The sequence below is a fragment of the Triplophysa dalaica genome, chromosome 7 (assembly GCF_015846415.1).
Source record: "Triplophysa dalaica isolate WHDGS20190420 chromosome 7, ASM1584641v1, whole genome shotgun sequence".
Taxonomy (NCBI): Eukaryota; Metazoa; Chordata; class Actinopteri; order Cypriniformes; family Nemacheilidae; genus Triplophysa; species Triplophysa dalaica.
In genome coordinates this window covers 16,120,610-16,147,753 of record NC_079548.1, presented here as the reverse complement: position 1 = coordinate 16,147,753, position 27,144 = coordinate 16,120,610, and the positions used below count along the sequence as shown (strand labels likewise).

Genomic DNA, 27,144 nt, shown 5'->3' with positions numbered 1-27,144 from the left:
AATTTTATTCGTTACCTAAAAACACAGAAATGAGTCTGTATTTCCTGACGATAAATTGTTTGATTAATTCAACCATTCTTTTTGTTTTAATTCGCTATTTGCCTCTGTCAATTCACCTAATTTGCACAGTCATGCTCTCCACATTTTGCTGTTTTTGCTAAGTGCAAAAGACTAGATATACAAATAAATAAAACAATTCTGCCACATCTGGGAAAAGGTTGTGGAGGAACTGCAGGGGGCATGAGATGGTAAGTTGAATAAAAAGCACAAATACCTTGCATTAGAAGTATTGTGATAACAATTTCATCACTTTCAAAAATTTTATGTGAACTGTCCCTTTACATTTTGAGCACAGACCAGACAAGAGCTGTGCCCTCCAGAAGTCACATTTTGTCAACAGTATACATAATCGAGATGTCTCATTTTCGTTAAAAACATAATAAAATTAAGATTTAATTCTCTTAAGTTGTAATCATTGAAATTTAACTGTTGCCAGAAATAAGGACACGCGAGTACATGATGTATTCAGGCACGCAGATGGCACTAGGGACGGGGGAACATGACCCCCTATGATTTATGGAGAGCATGACTTTGCAATTAGGTGAGTGGACAAAGACAAATGGTGAATTAAAACAATAAGAATGATTGGATGAATCAAACAATTTATCGTCAGGAAATACAAATCCATATCTGTGTTTTTAGGTCACAGATAAAATTAACCTGTGGTGTAGTCTAGTTTTTTTTTTGGTGTTTCCCTCCTAGCCCTCTCACCCGTTCCAGACCGAGAACCCAAAAGCACCACCATACTCACGCATGCATAGAGTTTTATCTGGAATTGCACGATGCATAACATTATCATCTAACACAATGTGCTGTATACGTTTACTGAGTTAAATCTAATGATTTATGTTTAAATGTTTAAATAAAAAACTTATTTTGAAGAAGGCATGAAGTTTTGGTGGGTGATTGGCATACTAGACAAATAACAGTTTGCTCATGCACTGCTAGTGTTCTTCCGGAAGGCCTTTGTTCATTGTTGTTTATCCAGGATGTCAAATAAGAATCCTCCAATGGCTTTCAGTGCAAACGATTAGCCCAAATAACGCAAAGTAACAACTTGAGGACTAGATAAAGCCCAAATTACACAAAAGTTGAAAATCATTTGGTGACCGCGTGGTCCCCCCAGTAAAAAAAAATCCCATCTCCGCCCCTGGTTTAAAGTGTGCATGCAAATGATTAAACATTGACAATAATAGATTGTATTGGGGGCACAGGCGGACTCCCAAATAAAATTCTGTTTAGGCTTGGAGCAGCCCTGCCTGGATTATAACTGGAAGGCAATGTAATGTAATTAAACTGGTGCTACAATATTGCTGACCATTGGTAAAAACTAATTGTGTATTATTAAAACAGACGAGTCATAATAATCAAAACGAGATGAAATGATTATTTGCGCGCTAACCTCAATAAAGTGTCTGTCAAATTCTTATTAATCTGATTTTGGTTCATCTTGCCAAAAGGTCACAAGGCAGATGACTGTCTCTGTTTTTGAGAAGGGGAGATATGAGTCTTGCGAGAAGTGCTTTTCTTCACATTGAAGAACACTTCTAATAAAAATATTTTCTACAGTAAACTTAAAAATAAAAAATGAGGTATAATTAAGCGTGTAGAACTTAAATGCAATGAACAACAGATAACCATAACAAACTGTGGTCAATATTTACTATGGTAAATAGGCTTTATTATCGAAGAGTGACATAATAAAGTAAGATAGTAAAAACAACAAAAAGCTTGATTTCTTAAAATATCTGAGGACTATTATGGAAATGATGGTTTCTGATTATGAAACTGTATAGTAAATGTGTCATAAAGTGTGGTACAGGACGACTCTTCTTTTAGATGTGATGTGAGTATTTACCGCTCAGGGCTGGAGTCAAGTTACGCGCTTCACTTCAACACGCGTCAAGTGTCTCACCAGGCGTCACAGCAGCGCACTGATTTACACGCATCGACCGACAGATTAAAACGCGTTTCTCGATCGCTCTGTCTGTTATTCACATTCACAGCTCGGGTCAGGACGCTTTCAAGGAGTTCCGGAGGACACTCAACATGCTGGGGAGAAAGAAGAAACCAGCGACCGAAACTGATCGCAAAGTACACGACCCGAAAGCCCACGATCCGCTGCGCAGGCTCGGTGAGAAAACCATATAATATAATAAAAACATTAGAAATACGCATACGCAGGAAAAACACTGTACGTATGCAATGCATAGTTTCGTTGACTTAGTAAAGAGAAAGTAAACTCGGTTTCAGCTGTTTAACTCGTCGAAGTGTCAAGTTTTTGAAAAGTGAAGAGTTACGTTAGCTACGAAAGTCTTTCGTGACATCAAAGTGTTCAAATGTTCTTATGACGAACTGCTATAGTCATACGTGTTAAATAGTGTTATTGGTTTGATTTAGCATGCTGACATTTAAACCAGACTTACGTTTAGCGTTTAACTATTGTTTTATTGTTTTAAAGGTGGTGCAGGCTAATACATTGTTCCCTTGAAAGATTTTCTATTTTATCGCGTCATTTATCGTGGTTATGGATCGTTGAGTGTAAACCTTTCTCAAAAACCAAGACTATGTAATCGTGTGCAAGTTTTTGCGTTTTGATCTTAGAGGTATTTAACAGTTCATTCAGATTGTGAGACATTTTCACATGTCATTATGACTGATATGCCATGTAATCTTTTAACACACTTTACAGTTGTGTGACGCAATGATTATTCCACAGCATTTGTTGACAATTGCTTACGTGATTGTATGTTTTTATATCTTTGCACCAGTGGTGTTTGAATAAAGCGGTTTCATTAGCCTTCCAATGTCAATGTTTACAGCACACCTCCATAAAAACCGCTTTTATCAGCTTTATGGCACCTGTGCCTGTTTTAGATCAGGTTTCAACAACGTTTGTGTTGCCATATCAAGTCAAATATCTGTTGTGGGAACCTTGTCTGCATTTACAACAAGTACGCAACTGCACAATTTCTGAGGGATATGCGAGATCAGTTTTTGCGCCATCGATATTGAAAAATTAAAAAATCTGTAGACAGGTTGTATATCACCTTTGGAGTCTTTCTAGTTATATTTTAAGTCACGTGAAGATGACAATCAGATTTGCATCTATTATAGAAGCATAAAGGTTATTATTTTAGATAAACACTTTTCCAACTGCTTCAGTGTAACAGATGCACAATTCTGAAAAGATATAACACATCTGAAAACTGATAAAACAATGGAGTAAAAAGTAGTCAAAGTTTATGTAATTAACGTATTTTATTACGTTTTATTAAAAAAAAACTTCAAATAATATTTTGGCACAATGGCCACCCCCCTTGTGCGTGGCCCCATAAGCACTGCATATGCTGCATACCCCATTTTTGTGCCACTGAAGAGTACTGTGCATTACACAAGAGTTTTAGGAGTGGGCATTACGTGAACCACCATGGCCCTGGTCAATCTCTGCCAATGCTACACTTTCGTTATAAATATAAATTTGCTATGGCTTTCAGTTATTGCACTTGTTAAATGGTGTTGTGTGGATTTTTTGGAGAGGCGTTGAGAGTGATTTCATGTTGCTTTTTTAAAGCACTTCACAACAGAAAAATCAAGTGGTTCTCTTATATCTTTAGTATGTGAGAGAAAGAGAAAAATAAGAGTGAATACAATATTTCAGCTGGTTAAGGGGTCTGCAAAAATTAATTTCTCTCATATTTCTTTCACATTAACACTCACTATGCACTGTTGGCATGCTGTCAGAGCCGGTCTGTCCTATACGAGATATACTTTAGGCACTAGGCTTGGGCCACTTTGTACTTTGGCAGCCCCTTAAAGAGGCCCCATAATAAACACACAAGAAAAGTTGCACAACACTGCTTGTATCTACACAAAAGATATAGCCCACTATTTCTACTCATTTATTCAACTTATTTATATTACATGATTTAGTTTTATGTTTGTGTTGGTTCCCAGACTTGTAGAGTCTAGAGGCTGACAAGTCTTTACTGGTTACCTTGGTGACGGGATCTTTTCTGCAGAAACTTGGCTCTTCCTCAGTAGTGGTCAAGGCATTTGCAATCTTTTCACTTATTCTTTTCTTTCTTCTGTCTTTGATCTTTTTTTTAATCAGAGAGTTAATTTCACTTTTCATTTGAAAAAAAAATGATGGTAAAACATAAAGACTGTAATTTTTTTAAACAAGATGGAGAGGAGGCTGGAGGGTAGTGGTAACCGGGGCAGATCTCCATGTGAATGCAGCCATTTCAATGTGAGCAGGACGGCTCTATTTCTTCCGGTCTTTTGTGCTTCATTGAATCTCTGGCATACATAGATAATCAGTATGTTTTTTCAGTACGTAATGGCACTGCACAACAGCTCACAATTCACCCCCCCCCAAAAACATTTGTCATTATCTACTTGTTGAAAGGATTGTTTTTTTAACATATTAGTCCAGGGCCCATATTCTTTAAGAATCCTATCTTCTAAGAATCCTCAAATAATTTAGCTTAAAAACTTCTACGTAGAAGATTCAGGACCAATCTGAGAGAAACATCGAGCAAGGAAAAGACAAAAACAATTACCTTAGTGAGGAGGTTGGGCAGACCCGGTTTCTACGTATGACACAGTTTTTTATATTCTGCGATTGGTTGGTTGACCAAGAAAGAAAAAAGAGCGCTTTTAAGTATAGGGTCATTAGTTTGAAATTGCACATGTATTTTTTGCTGTTTTACCCTACTCACTTACTCACCACTATATATATATACGCAGTATACATTTTTTATTTATTTATTTATTTATTATTTACTACAATGTCAATGTATTTGATAGAAAATGAACAGTGATACAACCAGTTTCTTTAAGTGCTGTAATTGTTTGTGTGATCAGTATAGAAAGATGTGACCGTGCCAAATCGTTTCTGCTGCATAGAACGATTTCTCCAGTTGCTAAATATGTTAATGTAGTGATTTCTTCTATTTCTGGCGCGATGGCATTTCTGCGCTGTTTTGGAGATGTAGCGTGACTCTAATACGATCAGTCACAAACATCTTATGTGTTGTGTCTTATTAAATCACTGTCATTCAATTCAATGTAATTTTATTTTATAACGCTTTTACAATTTGCATTTCATCAAAGCAGCTATACAAGAAAACCAAAATCAAGATTATGAAAAGTTGAACGCACACACAAAAAACAATGAAACAAAAATCTGATAAACCTTAAAAGTAATGTGGAAGTGTCATCTATTGCAACACATTTCTTCTCACTTTTCGTGTTTAGTCTATTTTCTCTGCTTTTAAAGAAGTTCTTAAAAGTCTCTTAAAAGTTCTCCTCGCTACTCCTAAAATTTTGGAACTTAAGAGCTTTTTTAAGGGTTAAGATTTTTTATGAATTACTTTTTTCTTTAATAGGATGTTTTCTGTAATTCTAAGGGGAAACGCCCACATTTCAAAGAATTTTCTAACTAGGAGCAACACTTTGCACTAAGGGCCCTGATCTTATTTCAACGCACACTGACACTTTTAATGCTTCTTGGGGCTTGCCATTGTGTGGAAAACAGCTTTGTGAAGATTCTTCTTTTCCCATTTGTGTCACAGTAAAACTAAAGGCAAACAGGTTAGGAAAAATTAATGAGGGAATTTCCATGTTTTGCAACTATTGATGGCTTTAGAAAGTCTGTAAAGTGCTCACTGTGCTTTTTAGGTAGTTTTGCAATCTTTGCTCTTTGTAAATATTTTATTCCAGCATTGCACAAACCTGTGAGGTAAACAATATTTGAAACAACCGCACTATACTTAGTAAGGCTCAAAACACAAAAAGTTAAAACAATTATTTGCTGTTTATTTACTCTTTCTTGGCAACCCAAACAAGGTCTCTTCAATTTACCTATTGTTTTCATATTAAACCCTGCTTTTAAAAATTCTATTGAGAATTGCACTGATCCTTGAAAGTTACAGCTGACGTTGTTGACTGAAATCACTGTGGAGTTACATCATTTCTCATCATGTTTGTGACACTGACCCTTATGTTAGTTGCTGAATATGAGATCAACTTTTGGCCAACACATTAGGAGTGAATTCTCACGGTGTGTGTAACTCTTGTAGATTTGACATATAGGATTTACAGCATGTAACAGGTGTGTTAGACAGAGGGGACTGGAAAACATTTAGGAGGTCATTGTATTTTAATGTTGCGTTTGTTTGTGTGTATGTGTCTCCAAGGTGTGTTGGACGATGAAGATGTGTGTGTGATGCTGAAGGGATCAAAGATGGTGAAGGTTCGATCTCTGCGTTGGCGGAAGGACAGGAGACTGAAGCTTTTGGACGACTGTGTGACGGTGTGGTGCGAGTCCAGCAAATCTTCCCGCAAGAGAGAGCAGACATGTGAGTAAATCATCTGGAAGAACTGTGCTGCAAACAAAATTAAAAACCCAAATCCAGTACAGTAAATGTCTACATATGAAGCATTAGGAGGTGAAAGCAGATATTGGTTCTGATCCATGATGATCCATTAGCACTACTTCAATATAATCTCTAATATTATGGATTAGTCAATTATGTTTGTTGACCTCTCATAGAACTTCAGCGACTAGAATTTCAACATTCAGGAGTGTACTTGCTTTGAATCAATTGTTCATTATGTGTTCCTGGAAACAAATAAGATAAACAAATTCATGATCATCATGAACAAATCCCCCCCAGCTTAGACTAGCATTCGCTTTAAAACTGGTGTGATCTACTACAATAGTGTGACTACAGGTTCTTTTGAATGGGAATGCTGCTTTGCCATTTGTGAAGTCAGGAGTTCCCTTTCTGTCGGTCTCTCGACGTTGTGTCGAGAACGACAGATGGGGTTCGCCCTTGAGAACCAATCAACTCTGACTACTATAGAAAAGGCCAATGAAATTTGGCGAATGCAATTTGCATGCCGGGCTCCGCCCCCGGAAATCCGGTATAAAAGGAGGCCGGCTTGCAGCATTCACTTACCTTTTGTTCTTCAGAGCCATCGCTCATGAGTACAACTCAGGATTCAATCCTCTACAACTACACGCTGGTGCTACGACGTGTTACAGCAGATCGTCCCTTCCTGCAGCGACCTTCCCCTGGGCGTCTCGGCGGTTCCGGAGGTGTTAGAGATTTTTTCTAAAAGTCCTTTTCAGGACTGACTGAGCATTCTCCAGCGCGGCATGTCCCGCTGTTCTCTTGGGTGCGGCACCCTCATCGAGGAGGGGGATGGACACGATTGCTGCATTAGGTGTCTGGGCGTCCAGCACACTGAAGCAGCGTTCGTTGACACATCTGCCTGCACTGCGGGCAGATTGTCATTCAGAAGTTGCGGTCACGGGTGGCTGTCTTCCTACGGGAACCAGCCACCATTTCGTCTGCTACCCGGGCTGTGACATCTGTGGCTACGGCCCCGATGACCACCCACGTTAGCAGCGTTAGTGATACGGGGAACTCTGCGAACGTAAACCCGCCAGCCAAGTGCTCACGGGCCGATCGCACCCCGATTCGCTCTTCTGAACGTTCCCCAACCGGCGGTGGCATACCGTCCGGATCCTCACGCACACACTCGGAAACGATGTGTGACGTAGATGAGATGTCGCTCGCAGCATCGGAGGGAGACTGGCATCCGACTCTGCCGAATCCAAACTCCACCCCCAGCGGTCGAGTTCAGGAGGAAGCAGAAGTGATGTCATCCGTGCTAACCCGGGGATACGTGGTTCCCGAGGTCGGTGCGCGGTGCAAACCGCGCCCACCCCGGGTGCCATGTTTTTCCCGGAGGTGCATGAGGAGCTGTGTAAAACTTGGAACGCTCCACTCACGGACCGTTCCAGTGAAACCAGCTCCGGCTCCCTTACTTCCCTCGATGGTGAGGCAGCCAAGGACTGCGTCGAGATCCCCCAGGTGGAACGTCCGCCTGCGGTGCACCTGTGCCGCGGACGGCTACCACCTGGGGGGGGATCGACCACTCCTACCGTCCAAAGCACGTAAGACTTCGGCATCACTGGTGTCGAAAGCTTGCGATGTTGCGGGCCAGGCTGCCTCCTCTCTCTATGCCTTGGCCATCCTGCAGGTCCGCCAGGCCAGGGCGTTGAGAGGGCTCCACGAGGGTAAGGCCGACCCGGGTATAATGCAGGATCTCCGTGCCACCGCTGACAGCGCTCTACGGGCGACTAAGGCGGCGGCACGGGCCCTGGGTCGGACGATGTCCACGGTAGTGGTCCAGGAGAGACACCCCCGGCTATACCTTGTGCAGAAGAGTGACAGCAAGGAAGTCCGCTTTCTTGATGCACTCATCTCGCAGGGTGGGTTGTTGGTAACACCGTCGAGGACTGCGCTCAGCAGTTTTTTGACGGCGAAGCAGACAGTGGCAATTAACCACATTTTTTTCACGCCGCGACTCGGCCGCCTACAGGCCTCCGAGATCTCACGTGACGTCTGCTTCCCTGCAACCCAGGACCCTTTCGACATCGGCTCCGGTTCCTGTGCCCCCACAGGCGGCACCCCGGAAGCAGAGGTCGAGGGGGAAACCTCCACCCCGTCAGCAACCTCCTCGCGAGAAGGGACACTGACGGGAAGACCCCAGGGAGAACAACATCGGGCCCGAACCTTCACAGCCACGGCTCTGATGGGTCGGTACGGGACGACTCCTGCCTCGTCACCAAAGCCGGGCCCTTGTTAGGGCTTGGCGCCCACTTACTCACTGAGTTTTCTGTTCTCCCCGGGTTTACTTGCAGCCGATCGCACACTCCACTGGACTGTGCTCGGCGAACCGACCTCACACCCTGGCGAGGCGTGAGGTCGTACACATACGACAGCCGTCACCACTCTCAAACCGACAGTGCGTGCCGTTGTCCCGCCAGGCAGGTAAGCAGGCGGAGCAAAAACCTTCCCTCCGGGGACTCCCCGCGACATGGTTAGCTCCGCCAGCCGACGAACCACCCCCCGTGGGAATGATGAAGCAGACCGTCCCCTTGGTCACCCTGTCACAGTCCCTGGGAGCTCGAGAGCTGCCCACACTGTCTCGCTGGCTAATGAGGGCGGTCCGTCTTGGTTACTCGATCCAGTTCGCCAGAGACTCACCCAAGTTTCGCGGCATCATCTCTCCCTCTGTCAGAGGCAGGGACGCCTCCGTACTTCGGGTAGAGGTCACCACCCTTCTGGCAAAACAGGCATCGAGTTCGTCCCTCAAAACCAAGATGTTCAGTGGGTCACCACCCGCACTTCATCGTTCCCAAGAAAGACGGCGGGTTGCCCCCAAAGGCTGCGTACCCTGAACAGAGCACCTTCACAAGCTGCCATTCAGGGTGCTCACACAGAGGCGCGTCCTGACATCTATGAGGTGTCAGGATTGGTTCGTGGCAATCGACCTGAAGGACGCTTACTTTCATGTCTCGATCCTCCTCGACACCGGCCGTTCCCACGGTTCGCGTGCGAGAGGCGGGCATATCAGTACAGAGTCCTCCCTTTCGGTCTGTCCCTGACCGCCCTTTCTCCCTGAGAGGAGGAAGGTGAGCGGGTACTAAACTATCTCAGCGACTGGCCTATCTTGGCACACTCGCGAGATCTGTTATGTACACAAAGGGACCTGGTGCTCCGGCACCTAGGTCGATTGGGACTCCAGGTCAACCAAGAGAGGGGCAAGCTCTCCCCAGTGCAGAGCATCCTCTTTCTCGGTATGGAACTCAGCTCTGTCACCATGTCGGCACACCTGTCCGCAGTTGTGCCCAACCAGTGTTGAACTGTCTGAAATGAACATTTTAGGCAGACAGTGGTCCCCCTGAAACAATTCAGAGGCTCCTGGGACACATGGCGTCCTCGCGGGTTAATACCCCTCGAGTTGATGCACATGACACCGCTCCAACACTGGTTTCAGAGTCGAGTTCCGAGGAGAGCGTGGCACACCGGCAGCAGGCGCATGGTGATGCCGCCCTGCTGCCGACGCACCATAACCCCTAGTCTTTATGACTTTTTCGACGGACTCAGGTCCCTCTGAGCAGGTTATGAGGCAGGTCGTGGTGACGACTGAAGTCTCCCTGCAGGGGTGCGGTGTAGTGTGCAACGGGCACGCAGGTGGGGTGTTGGACGAACCCCCGCCTGCGCTGGCATATCAATTGCCAAGAGTTGTGGGCTATGCTACTTGCACTGAGCAGGCTACGGCCTCTCGTGCGAGACATGCACGTGCTGTTCCGAGGACAGCACTATAGCTGTAGCGAATACAGATCGTCAGGGTGGCGTTCGCACACAGCAGCTAAACACAACTTGCTCGACGCCTCCTCCGGTGGAGTCAACAGGTGACTCGTTCCCTGCAGGCCACACACCCCGGGCAAACTGAACTAGACAGCCGACGTGCTTTCTCGCCAGTTTATGCCTCGTGGAGAGTGGCGACTCCACCCCCGTGCAGTCCAGCTCATTTGGAGGCTGTTCGGGTAGGCCCAGGTAAAACCTGTTCACCTCCCGTAACACCACCATTTGCCCGCTTGATAGTCCCTGCCCTCTGCACGGATATCCTTGCGCACAGCTGGCCGCGGGATGGGCGGAAGCACACCTTCCCCCCCCCAGGAGCCTTCTTGTACAGACTCTGTGCAAGGTCAGGGAGCAGGAGCACCAAGTTTTATTGGTTACACCACACCGGTCTAACCGCACTTGGCCTCAGAGCCGATGCTCTGGACAGCGACTCCCCCTGAACCATTCCCCTGACAGAGGACCTGCTCTCTCAGGGGAAGGACACGTTCTGGCATCCCAGATCAGACCTCTGGAACACCCATGTCTGGTCTCTAGACGGGACGAGAAGATCCTAAGATGGCTACTCCCCCTATACGGCTGAGACCATCACTCAGGCTAGGGCCCCATCTACTAGGCGGTTACACGCCTCTAGACGGTGCCTCTTCTCGTCCTGGTGTCTTTCTCAACGAGAAAGACCCACTGAGGTGCTTGATCAGGATTGTGTTCCCCTCCTCACGAGACTGGAGACTAACATCTCCCTTCCACACTGAAAGTGTATGTAGTCGCTATTGCCACTCATCACGACTCAGTCGGTGGAAAGTTTCTAGGGCAACACGACCTGGTCACCAGGTTCCTAAGCAGCGAGAGGGCGGAATCCGCCTCATCTCCGCTCCATACCCTCTTGGGACCCTAAGTGGTCCTGGGGAGCCTCAGGGCCCCCCAAAGAGCCCCTCGGAGGTTCCGATCTTCCTCATAGAGTAAGACGGCCCTCCTGACGGCGCTCACTTCCTTCAAGAGGGTAGGGGACCACCGAGCATCCTCCGTGTCCCTGGATTGCCTTAAACTCGGCCCTGGAAACTCTCACGTTATCTTGAGACCCAGGCCCGGATGCGTGCCCAAGAAGTTCCCACTACTCCCTCCGGGGCCAAGTGGTGAACTTGCAGGCGCTCCCCATAGGGGAGGAAGACCCAACCCGATTAGTGTTGTGTCCAGTACGTACTGGACCGCACGCAGAGCTCTGAAGCTCTGACCAGCTCCGTGTCTGTTGGAGGACAGCAGAAGGGGAAGGCTGTCTCCAAACAGAGGCTGGCGCACTGGGTCGTGGACGCCGTTACGACGGCATTCCGATCTCAGAATCTCCCATGCCCATTGGCAGTGAGGGCTCACTCCACACGGAGTTTAGCCACCTCCTGGACACTGGCAGAAGCGCCTCTCTAGCAGACATCTGTAGAGCTGCGGGTTGGGCTATGCCCAAACACCTTCGCAAGGGTTTACAACCTTCGCGTAAACCCGGTGTCAGCCCACGTCCTGCGTGGCGACATGTAGGACTGGCATCCGGGGGGGCGTATGCCTGCGAAAGCACCTTTCCACCCTCTAACAGGTTGGGTCAGTGTGCTATTTACCTTTTCTTCTTACCCGAACACATCGCTAAGAAACTGGTACCTCACCAGCCTCCCTTCTTACCCAGACACTGGTTAAGAATAGGCATTCCATCCATCACCAAACAAGCACCCCCTGGGGGCTGGCTGGGCAGAGCAGCCTTCCCCCTTAGGCCGGGATACCATGTGAGCTATCACAGATAGCTCTAACCGGACCTAGTGCTACCGGACGTCTGTAACACCCCCTCCGTGGGCTGTTCCGTCTGATGTATCCTCATGAGAATGGTTCCCACTCCTGGTAACCCATGAGCTTCCCCAGGTGGGCCTCCACCTCGCGGTTAACTACTCAGTCCGCACGTTCCATGCGTTCTCCTCCAAGGACGAGACCATACCTATATCCACCATATTCCTCCCCACGGGTAGGAGGTGGCCTCTGTAGCGCTTCTCTGATTAAGAGTCGCGCTTACCCGGTGTAAACTGATCTGGACGGCCTCTCGCCTATAGAGAGCTAAGGCCCCGTCCGTGAAAGTTACCGGTCAGGGCTGTACCCATCTTTCTCCAAGAAAGCTCTGGAACCCCCCGACCACCACACTGGAAGGTTACAGTCTCACGAAAGCTTCGAGATGACACGCCCAGGCTTGTTACCGTCGCTTCGCTAGAGATTGTGACGCGATACAGCGTTGTGGCGTTTTCCATAGGCAACCCCATCTGTCGTTCTCGACACAACGTCGAGAGACCGACAGAAAGGGAACGTCTTGGTTACGTATGTAACCTCAGTTCCCTGATGGAGGGAACGAGACGTTGTGTCCCTTATGCCACGAACACGTATCGTATTCTGCTGCAGTTTGAGAGGTCTCAGGCTCTTCAGAACAAAGGTAAGTGAATGCTGCACGCCGGCCTCCTTTTATACCGGATTTCCGGGGGCGGAGCCCGGCATGCAAATTGCATTCGCCAAATTTCATTGGCCTTTTCTATAGTAGTCAGAGTTGATTGGTTCTCAAGGGCGAACCCCATCTGTCGTTCTCGACACAACGTCTCGTTCCCTCCATCAGGGAACTGAGGTTACATACGTAACCAAGACGTTTTCTATACATTCAGTCAGATCAGGGACACGCCTTAGAGGAAGAATACACATTCCAGGAACAACAAACACTCGTTCTCTCCTGTCAACACCTTTTCATAGCAAGAATGCTGTCCCCATATGCATTGAATGGTCCAGTGTCAATTTGTGATCCCAATGTGTGGTTTGCTTGTCCTGATCACAAACAGTTGAGTCGACTTGCCGTATCACTTTAATATCAGTGAAATATGAACACAAAGTAATCATATCTGCATTTACAGATTGATGATATTTAAACTCCATCTACTAGAATTATGCTACTTCCTCTCTTATTTGTACTGTATCTGAATGAGCAACTGTTTACTGGCTACAATTTCAAACACATATAATTCTTTTAAACAGTTCAATTGTTGTTTCCGATGGCATTTTGTTACGAATTTAAATTAAATATTGTGCAAAGAATAGTGATTGGATCAGTCTGTCTAGACTCTAGATACAGAAGATGCTTGATGTAAACAAATATAAATGCACCAAGTTTTCCTTGGATGGTTATTGGATGAGTACATTTACAGAATTTGTAAACATGGCCTTTGAATTCATATTGTTTATAACCTTCTCCCAAAGTATACATCAGTAATGAAATGCAGTGATGTTTAGTTTTCAGAAATTGAATGCTTGCAACAGGGCGGATGTGTTAGGCTTAATGTAATGTACTGGACTATAAACCTCAGGAAAGAGGTCAAAATGGTGCCATCACAATACGTGTACACTGTAAAACAACCAACTCACAAAACGTTCTCCCTACAAAGATAAACAAGTATCTTGAACATAGAATTTTTAGTTAAAGGAGTCAAATTATTTTTTTGTATATACTAAACAAAATTACTCTAAACATGTCTCTAACAAAGATTTTTTGTTGACTGGACTTTGAAGTTTTTTGCCAAAATGCATTAAAAGTTTGCCCCGCTTAAAAAAACTGTGTATTCTGAACAAACAGCTAGAGTTGTTAGAGTTTGAAAGTTCCCAAGATGTATTGCAGCATGTGTAATTCTGTGTTTCTTATATTTTTTATTTTTCTATTTTATTTTCTATTATATGTTTTTTGATTGCTACCATTATTGAGGTTTGTGTGTTCAATGTTGTCAATTTTTATCTTTTTTTAATCTTTTTTATGATTCCAGTTCTGGAAATCAAGCTTAGGTTACATTGTGAACACACACTACATTGCCAAAATGATGTAGGCACTTGAACACCTGACCCATTATAAAGAAAATCTGTTCTAACCCAAACCATATCTTTAAAGGGGGCATATCGACCGAATACCTGTTTTTCTGCGTCTTCGGTGTGTTATAAGTTGCCCATGCATGTATTAGACACGTAAAATTGCTAAAATTAAGTGTCGGAACAAAAGATGCAATCTTTGCAAAAGCGCATTAAATTGCTTGTGAACATGATGTTCTTAATATGTTGAGAGGCGTTACATTTCCCTCACACTCTTGCAGTATTCGACCAATCACTAAACACTGGTTAACTGGCCAATCAAAGCACACCTCGCTTTTCAGAGTGATGATCTTTGTTAAAAATCAGCGCTTTTCGGAGAGGCGGGGCAAAGAGGAGATAGAAACATGCACGGTATGTGGAAAATACAGCGTTTTCAATCTTAAATCGTGTATAGTATTACATCAAAAAATTCTAATTCTAGAACTTTTGGCCATGTAATGTATCTAAAACACACCAAAGCTTTAAAGAGATACATGAGAGATTTAGAGGTCCCAATGCTCCCTTCACTTCTCTGTACATTGTTAATCTATCTGTAATCGCACAGATTCACCCATAGCTCCCAGCATGTTGGAAACATGCCTTATATTCTGCTCTGACAAAAGGCATTATGGGATATGTGATGTTCTGTCATCTCTAATCTGTCTCCAGCCTTTTAGATGAAAGCTAATCTCTTTTTAATCACATTTATGATATGATAATCCCAAATGAGAGTGAAGAAAATCGGACTTCCTGCTATAATCCCATTCATGCCGCTTCACTGGAGCATCTGAGTGTTTTTGATTGTGGCCTTTCTCACACTGTAAACAATATTTGAAAAACATTTCTAACAAACCTGCTTAAACAGGACCACCCATTTATGAACTCGGCCCATCCCAGAAACGTTAAAGTGATATTTACACTAAAGTTCAATGTTGTTTAAACAATCAGATATCTAAAAACACATGGGCTTTTCACATTTTTTTTTATATCTGTATAAAATGTGTACTTGATTATATTATTGTGTGGATGTCACCTTTGTTCATTCAAACGCAACCTTGTAGAACTTTTATTATAAAACCCCTTTATAAATCTGCAGCAATCACATTCTCAATAACATAAACCCCACCCTCAGTTTCTGGCCTATGCATAAACCCTATGGCCCACTTTACATATCAGAGAAGCTTCCCAGGCTATTTTTAAGGACTCAGATCAGGTATATATGACTAAACATGATGTTTGTACTTTTACAGTAGGCTATACTGACATACAGTGCCATGTGTACATGTGTAAAGTGTAGCGTCAGTTCTGCCAGGTCACGTGAGACTAGCTTGCATCAGCCAATCACATCAGGTGCAACTAATCAACGTTAACCAATAGTCATACAACACATACTAGACTGCGTCCAATTAAAGTTGCCTTTCTCTGCTACTTATCAGCTACTTATTTGTGCAGCAGTAACAATCCACATCCATCAAATCTGCAGAGCAAAAAGTCTTGTAGTATATTTAAGCCTTTAGTGAACACTGGACATGTTCCTGCGATAGATTAACTTGATCGATTACTGTCAAGATTAAAACTGATACAAAAGAACCGATTCAACATCGGGCATCACATGAATAGATAACACGAGTTTCTCAAAAATAAATGGAGCCCAATTCTTCATTCATTCATGGAACACATACAGTATTTCGTCAGCCAGGTCTGCCTTTGATAACTATTGATCCCACGTTGATTTATTCGTAGTGCAGTTAGACCAAAAGTAGATCACATTTTCAGTTTCTCTGCTAGGTCACACGGGGTTCTGGAATGCAAGTTCAGCTGCTCATCCCCTCACATAGCACAGCATGCCCCTCACACTTCACCCACTGCCAGGCACTTGAGTGAAAAACAAAGTTCACTAAGGACATCCACTGCACTGTTACAACTTATTTTTGGATAAAAATATGATGCTTTTGAAAATAAAAAACGATTAGTGTAATTTACTACTCAAGTTGTCTAGGAACACAATGACTGTATGTCAGTGCAGTTTTTTAGTCAATCAAACCAGCAGGTGATTTGGAGTTTTGCATTTCTCAAATCCTGCATGACAAATAGGCAGACACTAAAAAGGTTAATTCTGAGAAATCTGAGACACCTGATCTAAAAAAAAAATTAAATGTTAGTGCGTGCCGCATTACATCATATAATCATCTTCAGTGCAACACTTTATCCCTTGGTTATTTTGGCTATTTAATAAAGTGGATAAAGATAGAAGACACATGGTAAAGTCATAAGTGTTAAATACCCAGCTCTCAAATTATAAATCTGGGTAGTAGACAAATCTATCCGGGTGTCATGCTCACAGTAGGCACGTCCTCTTTACTGGGCAGCAGATGTACGGCTGGGCTCGTAAAGCATTGAGGATCCTGTGGATCTCAGATAAGCCCTGTATGCAGAGGGTATTAGTGAGGAATGCCAGTGGCATCGTGAACGCCCATTCAATGCCAGTGTGCGCATGCCACGGTACATGCTCTCTGTTAAAATGAACACCCCGCTTCTCTGTGCACACAAACACATCAATTTATGTTTGTCAGACAGGAGTTGAAAGTGGGCAGAAAATATTTTTTCTGAAAGGCCATTTGTGCATGTGCCCAGTGTCTCAGCAGTGTCTTTTTGTTGAGATGAAAGAAGTTATTGTTGCCAAATGCTTTTCACATTTTATAGAAAATAAAGTTTATTTTGATAGCTGCTAGAAATTTATTTTTTTACTATACTAAGTATTCTTGAAAATGCCATCCTGCAAAGTTATCATGCAGTTAGTTCAAACGAGGAAAAATGTCAGATTTGTTTCCATAGATGCGTGTCAGTTTTAATAAACAGTAATGAGAGCACATGGTGACATTCTTTGGCTTTGCTTTGCTCAGGTCATGTTTTACAAGAGTCAAATTGATCCTCTCTCTCTCACACACACATTATGTGTCACAGACAGCAGTGACATGTTTGACCATCTCCTAAAAGATAATTACTAACTGAAAGATTAATTCAGTTTTGTTTATTTGGATTGGCTAAGGAAATGTCAATATTTGTCTTTATGTAATGATTTGTTTTCTTAGTGTGACATGTGTGCGTGTGTTTTCCTTCAGTCTCAGTGACGGAGGTGGAGTGTGTGCGTGAGGGCTGTCAGTCAGAATGTCTGCGGCGGTTGGCCGGTCTGGTCCCTGAGAGCCACTGCTTTACTGTGGTGTTCCGCGGAGCCAGGAAAAGTCTGGATCTGTGCTGCCCCACGCAAGAGGAAGCCCAGCACTGGGTCCGAGGCATCCGCCTGCTCAAAGGCCGCGTGGCCAACATGAGCCAGAAAGATAAGCTGGACCAATATCCTTCAGGTGCACCAAATGCAGAGTGCTACTAATAAACATACAGCGTGTAGACACATGCCCTGTGGATTATTGCCATTTACAGTGTTGAGAACAGGTTTGGTTACCTTAGCTACCATTTGCCACAAATCCACTTGTAAGCGAACTCTTCCTTGATGTATAATATTGCTCAAATGAGCGGTGACTAAATATAGAATATAAATAGTCTGCAACTGCACTTGTGACTCACACTTTATACATGTTTATCTCTTCACCTGAAAATAACCTTAATAATACTTCCTTATGTCTTTTTTACCATATTTTATTCCATTACGAGATAAAGTAAACACAGAGGTCTGCACTTTAATTAGAGTTTGATATATTTTATATGATCTTGTAGCATATGCGCTGATGTCATTGTGTAGTTTCCCTAACCGCACACACTTGGATTCGAGGCTATCTGAGACGTGCAGATCAGAACAAGGATGGCAAGATGACCTACGATGAAGTGAAACACCTGCTACAGCTGATCAACATCGATCTGAATGAACTGTACGCACGCACACTTTTTAAGGTGAGCCTGTGTCTCCGAGTACATTGGTAATGTTTATCTTTTGATCTTCTCATCCTTCTTCTTCTCTGTAGAAGTGTGACCGGTCCTGTGATGGACGGCTGGATCACGTGGAGATTGAGGAATTCTGCCGGGAGCTGATGCGCAGGCCGGAGCTGGATGCGGTGTTCCGACACTATTCCAGTAACGGATGTGTGCTCACCACCATGGAGCTGCGGGACTTTCTGGGTGATCAGGGCGAGGACGCGTCGCTGGCACACGCTCAGAATCTCATCCTCACATATGAGCTCAATCACTGGGGTACGAATGCATCATTATTCAGTATTACTGTGACCGTTACCATAGGTGTATGATGTGGTTTGGACAAGGTTCCGTGTGCACTGAATATAGATTTTTGCCCTTACTGAAGGAAAGAAATCACACAAATAATATAATTTAAATGCAAAATATTTTTTGTTGTAAAATTTTGAATACCAAATTATGTAAGCGATGCATTTCAAAACATTGTAGATTTTAATAGCTCTGTATGTTAACACGTGTTTCATTGTTGTAATCCATTACTGAGGTTTCCAGGTCTCATAGGTTGTAAAGAGCTGCCTTTGAGCAGTCAAAATGAAAACTAATAAAACAGATATTCTTCAACAAATTCTTAATATTTACTCTTTTAATCATTTTAATAACATAACACTTGAAATATCAAGTTATTTAAAAAGCTCAAATTAGCAGTACAAATCAATTGAATTTAAATTATATTTAACTGACTTCAAAAAACCTATTACATTTTGATAATTAATAAAATGAAGTTGAAATTAATTCAATTATTTTGATGGGTTCATGTTCTTTTTAAGAGAAAAGGAAGTTGGTGTATATTGTAAAACATTTCTGGTCCCTAAGTGTTCCAAACACAAAAGCTCATGTTATTATTATGACGTGAACAATGACAAACAAAATGATGAGTTTGAGTAAATAGATGGCTGGAGTGCAGTTTCAACATTAAACTGTAAAACCACACCCTCCAGCAAACTCAACCTTCAGCTCATGTGAGAGCATAGTTTAGTAATGTGTCATTGGTACTGGTGACTTAAATATCTGACGAACTACACCTTGGTTATTCTTGTCAGTTGTAGTTGAAATATATTGTGATTCATCAAAAATACTAAGTAATCATATGTTTGTCCTTGTGACCCACAGCCCAGAAGAATCTGTTCATGACTCAGAACGGTTTCACCATGTACATGCTGTCGAATGAGAATGATGTGTTCAACCCTGATCATGCTCGTGTGTATCAGGACATGAGCAGACCATTGGCTCACTACTTTATCTCTTCATCTCATAATACCTACCTCACCAAAGACCAGGTGACCAGCACCAGCAGCACAGAGCCTTATATCAGGTACAGAACACACACACAATGCACTGCAGAAGTCTATTATATGCTACACAAGTGATAGTTGACCAAAAAAAACATTTTTCGGTCATCATCTACTCGTCTTCTTGCAATTTCAAACCTTTATGACTTTCTTTCTTCTGCAGAACACAACAGAAGATATTTTGAAGAATGTTGGTAATGACTGGAAAACACTACAATATATTTTTTTAAACTAGATATCATACACTTGCAGACTTTTTGAAAGTTTCAGATAGAAGCACACTATCTGATCAAATCTGCAGACTGGCACAGACTTTCTGCAACAAGTCTAGACTGTAAGTCTGGGCAAAATCGGAGCAAATGTTTTGTAGTGTATTTTAGCCTTAACCAAACAACGGCTGAACCAATGACTTACATTGTTTTTTTGTCTATACAATAGAAGTAAATGGGAACCGCTATTGTTTGGTTACCAACATTCTTCAAAATATATAAATGATGACAGAATGTTAATTTTGGGGAAAATATCCCTTTAACACAATGTACACAGTGCAGTATATTTGTTTTCTATTTGATTTTGGAGGAAAAGGGTAAAAATGATAAGCATTTAATTAATTTAGTTTTTATAGATCACTGTACTTACTATTACTAACAAATCAACCTATAGTACAAAGTTAAAATCGACCTATTGTACACTAAAAAATGTCCCACTCCTCCTCATCCTTGAAAAACTTATAAAATATATATAGGTGCACACCCAGTTCATGTCAATCCCAGCACTAAGCATATATAACCTTTTAAGATTTTACAACACACATGAAACACACAGAACTGAGTCACATGCTGTCTTTGTTTACGTGTGTGTCTGTGGTGGATGCATGGGTGTGTTTGTGTGTTCAGGGCTTTGAATCAAGGCTGTCGCTGTGTTGAGCTGGACTGCTGGGACGGCGATAAAGGAGAACCCATGATCTTCCACGGGCACACGCTGACCTCTAAAGTCCTGTTTAAAGAAGTAATTGAGACCATTGCACAGTATGCCTTCAAGGTACAGTCACACTATGCATAACATAATGGCTTCTATATTATACCGCAGCGTGGGATAAAGAGTGTTTGAATGTTAAGTAACTGAATCTTCCTCTCTTCATAGACGTCTCCATATCCTCTGATTTTGTCCATCGAGAATCACTGCTCAGTGGAACAACAGGTGGTCATGGCAAACCATCTTCAATCCATTTTGGGCAAAAAGCTCCTTAAACAGCCACTCAATGATCAACTCAAAGATCTGCCTTCACCTGAGGTTAAACACATTTACATCTTTTTCCTTTATACTTCACCCATTTAAATGTACAAACTGTGCAGATGTTTTTATCCAAAACGTCTTCTGTGCATATCCCTTGGTATCAAATCTATGATCTTGGTGTTCTGTCTTCCAGCCTCTTCTGTTTACTTTGTGAATATTATTAGTAGAAACACGGCAACCTTCAAAAATAATTCCAGTAACTTCTGAGGATTTCAAGGAAATAGACCGTCATTGAGTACTGGGAACAATCTTAAATCAATAAAACCGCGGTGCTCATAGTTATAGTGTAAGCTTTTAAAGTGCCTCCAGCCTCCCATTCCATATTCATAATCTTCTGTTTCTCTTACACTTGCGCTGTTTGCAAAATTCTTCTTTCATCACGTCATGTTGTGTTTTTTAGTGGTGCTGTGTTTCAACATTCCAGCGCTGAAATAAATTGTTGTTATTTCAAATACTGCCTTTATGTGCTTTCCTGTAGCTCAGTGGTAAGAGCATGGCGCTAACAATGCCAAGGTCGTTAGTTCCATCCCAGGGGATTGCACATACTTAGAAACTAATGTGTAGGATAATGCAATGTAGGTCACTTTGGATAAAAGCGTCTGCCAAATGCTTAAATGTAAATGTGCTCTCAGAAATTCTAAATCCCACTTCAACCCGGAAATAATTTATGGAACAGATACTTGTAATGTTGTAATGCCACTAAAATATCCAACATCCGAGTTGTCTTGAACACAGCTGACACTGAAAAAAAAATATTTCTTGGTGAACAGTCACTCGCATTTTTCCCTGTAGGAGATGATGGGGCGGATCCTGATAAAAGGAAAGAAGTTGAGTGGTCAGCTGGGGAAGACTGACAGCTATACTAGCTTCACATCTAGCTCAGATGAAGAATCAGCTTCTGGAGGGGGCGCGGACAAGGGCTCTAGCAAAAAGGACCCTGGCAAGGTGAGTTCTGATTGGTTGGTTATGTGTTTTATTTGTGTTTATTATGTGGTTGTCGTAAAATCTGAGTGACATTAATTAGTTACTTTTTTTGCATAATGACAACTAAAAGTTTATTTCATCTTTAAACTTGTATGTAAATGAAAACATTGGTTGGAAGAAATTGCACATATTGCTGCATGACAAAGAACCTGTGCTGTGACAAAGTTTGTCTTTTATCAAGTGAATGAATAGGTTAGAACCACCTCAAGCAACAGGTATACTATAATGTGTATGTGTTGTATGGTATGGATTAACATGCATATTTCTTTCCTCAGCCTGTGAGCTCTAAACTGAGTCCTGAGCTGTCAGATTTGGTGGTGTACTGTCAAAGTGTGCCATTCCAAGGTTTCGAGGCAGCCAATCAGAAACCTCCTAGTATGATGTCATCTTTCTCTGAGAACGAGGCTCTCAAACTTATCAAAGACTCAGGTGAGATCAACCTAACCAAACACGTACAATGTACATTTATTGAAATCTTGTCATGTGCTTTAGGTCTGATTTAGGTCTTACCCTGTAAGGAATTGGATAGCATTCATTTTTTGCCTTTGGCCTTCTTAATTATTAAATAAGACTTACATTAACTTTGCTTTTAGTTATTGTATGTGTGTATGTTTTTGAACCCTATAGGAAAGCTGTTTATTCGACACAACAGTGTTCAGTTGAGCAGGGTTTATCCATCAGGTCAAAGGTTACAGTCCTCCAACTACGACCCACAGGACATGTGGAACGGAGGCTGTCAGATGGGTGAGCTCTCTATCAGACAACTAGTGCAGTTACAATGCAGAGAGAAATATTTTGATTCAGTCTTTTTCGTGTTGCTTAATCTGTCTCTCCGTTCCTCAGTGGCTCTGAATTTCCAGACACCAGGAGAGCAGATGGATCTAAACCAGGGACGCTTTCTACCCAACGGTCGCTGTGGTTACGTACTGAAATCTGACTTCATGTGTCACCCAAAATCTAACTTTGACCCTGAGAAAACAGGTGGAGGGCCAGGACATATACCCACCCAACTTACAATACGAGTGAGCAACATTTTCCCTCTGCGTTTTTATGATTCGACTTCCCATGTGCTTTTAAATGTCTTTGATAAGTTTGTATTAAATCATGTTTTTTACTTTGTATTTTGTCTTTTTTCTACAGGTGATTTCAGCTCAGCAGCTTCCCAAGATTGACATCGACAAACCCAACTCCATTGTTGACCCTCAGGTCTGGGTGGAGATCCACGGAGTTTCAATTGATAAGGCTCGTGCCAAAACTCAGCGCATTGATAACAATGGTGAGGAAGTCCGATGGTTTACTTGCATACTATTATGATTTTAAATTGGGTAAGATCGTGATAGTTTTTAATCTATGTTTAGGAGCAACGTATTGTTTGTTTAAGAGCTGTTAGTCCATTCCTAAGTTACAGCAGAACTGTGGATGCATTGCACTATAGTGGCATTCATTTTTGTTAAAGATGACAAAGATAAAAAAAATATGTACGTAAGCCATTTTGGAGAAAATTGCATTGTTTTATAGAACATTTTAGTGATATTAATATTGTTTTTGACCATGTGTATTCAATATGTTAAATGGTGTTTTATTAAAAACTCCTCTGACTTGATTCAGATAAACAGCCTTTATTCAGCGCAGGTTCCAGCACCACACAAGATCACCAATTCAGATTCTGACACTGTGTGGGTGCGCTTGTCTCTCTCTGCAGGTTTCAACCCACGCTGGAACTGTACTCTGAGCTTTCAATTGCAGGTGCCTGAACTGGCGTTGGTGCGTTTTGTGGTGGAAGATCACGATCACACAGCGAAGAACGATTTCATTGGCCAGTTCACTTTGCCCTTCACCAGCTTTAGAACAGGTGTGTTCAGCGGGGTAGGCTTACACTTAAGGCATTATGTTGTTATGACAACAGAATTATTATGTACACATGCTTTCTGGTGAAAATATGTTCCTTTTCATTTTTTAAGACTGCTTCTGTAATAAACACTTTTGCATAAACTATTATATAAAGGATATTTTTAAAAATAGCACCAACCTCTGCCCTCAAAACAGCTTCAGTTCTGCTGGAATGCTGTCATTCAAGTCTATGTCTTATCTTAAAGAATAATAGTTAGACTTCATTGAGAGGTAAGGGTGATGGAAATTTTTATCTTGGTATGTTGTTCAAAACAAAATGGTTTCTTGTAAAGCCCACTGTAGTCTAAAGTTCAAGGGCACAAATGCATTTGACATTACACCGATGTTTGATACAGCTCTGAAAGTTTTATCGTTTGTTATCGACAACAACAAGACAGAAAAGTAGTTTTAACAAAGCCTATGTGCTCTGTAAAATGGAGTTTACACCTTATGCATCTTTAAGGATTAGGTTTGATACAAACATTTTAATTCACCTTTAGATTCCTGCCCTGACAGGTTCCCAATATGACTTTTGTTTAGCTAATTTAAAGAGATATTCACCCCAAAATAACAATTATGTAATAATTTATGCACAGTTATGTCGTTTAAAACTTTTATATTAATTTTTCTTCTGTGGGACCATTGTTGCTTTGTTTCCAACATTCTTTGAAATATCTTATTTTGTGTTTTGCAGAAGAATCTTATGTTATTTAGGATTTTGTGGAGATATAATTTAATGTATAGACCTATTATGACCAGTGACCAGTGACTACTTTTCAGTGGCTTCGTATTTCTTTTAAAATGTTTGACGTTAAACAAAACATTTTGTGATGTGTGTTTTATTTTGAACTATACATTTCATTCATTTTTGTGTTATGTTGCAGGTTACCGTCATATACATCTTCTAAAAGCAGATGGATCCAGTTTGTCTCCTGCCACACTTTTCATTCATGTCAAGGTGGTACGGCGAGGAGTTCCTATTAAAACGGTGTCTGAGCGTGTGGGCAAGGCCTGAAGTTCTTTTATCATGATCCTTATGAAGGCTTATTTCTGGATGAACCCTACTGATGGGAAAGTCCATTACCTGGTGCTCTTGAAATAACAGAGCTACCTACCTGTGAAAGCACCTGACTGAACGAGTCACCGTGGATTCACAAGAAAAGTCAGTGTTTGTTTATGAAACCTGACTTGTTATGGACTGGTTAGTGGAGTCTTAAGCGTTATGAAGACAGTATTTTTTAATCTACAAGTCAGTATTGTTTTTATTTGACTCTTTGAATGGGGTAAAGATTTTTATAGTCTCTGTGAGCCTTGAAATAAGGAATGTGAACATGTTTTGTTAATGTAAGTAAATGCAGGGTCTCCAGTAGAATTTATGGGGCTTGGGACAAAATTATTGATGTGCTGACCTTCGGGTGCCAAGAAGATAAGAATGTGATGTTGGAAAACATCTTGATAGCCTACTGTAAAATAAGAGTCATGTTTCCAAGAAGTTGTGACTAAGAAAAGTTTGCGTTTATCGATGTTCAATTTAATCAAAACCATAAAATCAATTTTAATTGTAGAATAATATATCCGAATAATACTTTTAACAAGTAACACTATTAATGATATTAGTAATTAGAATAGGCTGACCAGACGTTTACTGGGGACATCCAGGGGAGTCCCTGCGGAACTAGTCTCTAAACTTATCGCCGCTTTCTTTGGCAAGGCTCGCCCAAGAGGCCATATGACTGACAGTTAAAGCAACCAATCACTTATTGCCGTTTTCTTAGGCAAGGCCCGCCCAAAAGGCCATATGACTGACAGTTAAAGCAACCAATCACTTATCGCCGTTTTCTTAGGCAAGGCCCGCCCAAAAGGCCATATGACTGACAGATGAAGCAGCCAATCACATTTCGTTTTGTGCCCCGTCATGTTTAGAGGAGTGTAAATGTCCCCGCAGTATCAGTGCGGTGTTAATTCACAAACGTGTAATTTAATAGCAACCATATGATATTAAGTTTATGCCGCGAACCACACATACATTTAAGAATTAAGCGTTTAGTCAATCGTGATGAATTACCTCTATGTCAGACGATTTCGTGCTGTTTGCAGGCGTACCGTTAAAGAACGCGACACACACAGGAAATCTTGTGATATTCAACCAATCAGATGGAGACTTCGAACGTGCTGAAGTGTTTAAAGACGTGCATCAGACGTTAAGGTCCGTGGGCGTGACGTCTGAGGCTGAGACTACTTTGTAACTGTACCATTTTACAGCAGTTTTATCAGTTGTCACTGTTGGTTTAGTCCTAAATTAGGATAATCTGGAGATTCTATTAGAAAAAGATCACTGAATAGTTTATATTACTGTGAATGTTTCAATTACTCCCTTTGTTCATAGTTATATTATATATACTAATTATTTAATACAAACAATGCTAAAAGCAGTGTTGTTTCTCATGCGTTCTCATATTTATTTTGTTTCATTTTTGTAATGTGTTTTGTAAAGTCATTTCTAGATAGTGTTTTGAATAGCGTTGATCGGTTTGCTATTTCCAATGGGTTCTATACAATATTTCAAAATGTGTGGTGCATTGTATTAAAATCAGTCAAGGTGAGTTTGACCTGAAAACATCATTATAATTATGAATTATTATACAATGGTAATCAATAAAAAGAATAACTACAATTATATTTTTCTGCTCCCAGAAAAATAATTTCTTTCCACCCTCACCTCCACCCCAGCATCAAGGGCTCTGATGTAGTACATAGTGAATGTAATGGTATTTGTAGTCATGTTAACTCGTTGATTTATTTAAATGTATCAGGTTATGAAAGGAAAAGAAAAATGTAAAAGAAATAAAAGAACATCTAAGGAAAAAAGAGTTGGAGAAGCATGTTTAGAAGACTGATTCCATTTAAGTGTTGCATTTGTAAACATTTCCATTTACTACCATCCATATAACAATAAAATACAACCTGCGTGTAAATAAAATACAATCATAAAAACTGTGTCCTTGAACGTGTGTTTCTAGGTATCGTTGAAGTACAGTAAATGGTCCTCCAGGAACAGGGCCTGACCCTGAATACCTTTTATTTTATATTGTTATAGTCAATTCTCAATAGTCATTCATTCACTGACTCAATTATGCATTCATTTATCATATTTAACTGTCTCTGAGTAGTTTCCAGTCACAGATCCTGTGTTAGTTCATAGTTAATCTCAGTTAATAGTTAACTGAGATTAATTTTAGTTACCTGAGTTAATCTTAGTTAATCTCAGGTATTTCGAAGTGTTACCAGGACAAGCTATCTTTTTACTGTTCTACACCCAGGCAACCCCTAGGTTGGCTAAGAATCTGCTAAGGGGATCTCCAGGGGTGTACATTTGGTCCCTTTAAGTAAATAATTTAGAAGTCTAATAGGACAGACGCATTATGAGACTTGAAACATTACTGCCATCTCTCGATGAGCAAAGCAATAAACATGTTACTAACCAGAATCCCAATACTTGTGACGAGGTGGAG

The 27,144-nt window shown here is 41.8% G+C and overlaps 1 protein-coding gene across 1 annotated transcript; it reads left to right on the top strand.

The window, feature by feature from the left end:
• Window positions 1-1,920: 1,920 nt before the first annotated feature.
• Window positions 1,921-26,629, top strand: plcd3a (phospholipase C, delta 3a). The gene is made up of 15 exons (XM_056754001.1): window positions 1,921-2,194; window positions 6,264-6,425; window positions 17,312-17,540; window positions 17,966-18,095; window positions 18,167-18,392; window positions 19,284-19,485; window positions 20,359-20,503; window positions 20,606-20,755; window positions 21,551-21,703; window positions 22,018-22,171; window positions 22,370-22,486; window positions 22,586-22,764; window positions 22,883-23,018; window positions 23,445-23,594; window positions 24,517-26,629. Exons 1-15 carry the CDS (start codon window positions 2,110-2,112, stop codon window positions 24,645-24,647), a joined length of 2,349 nt encoding a protein of 782 aa, XP_056609979.1. The 5' UTR covers window positions 1,921-2,109; the 3' UTR covers window positions 24,648-26,629.
• The last annotated feature ends 515 nt before the right edge of the window (window positions 26,630-27,144 follow it).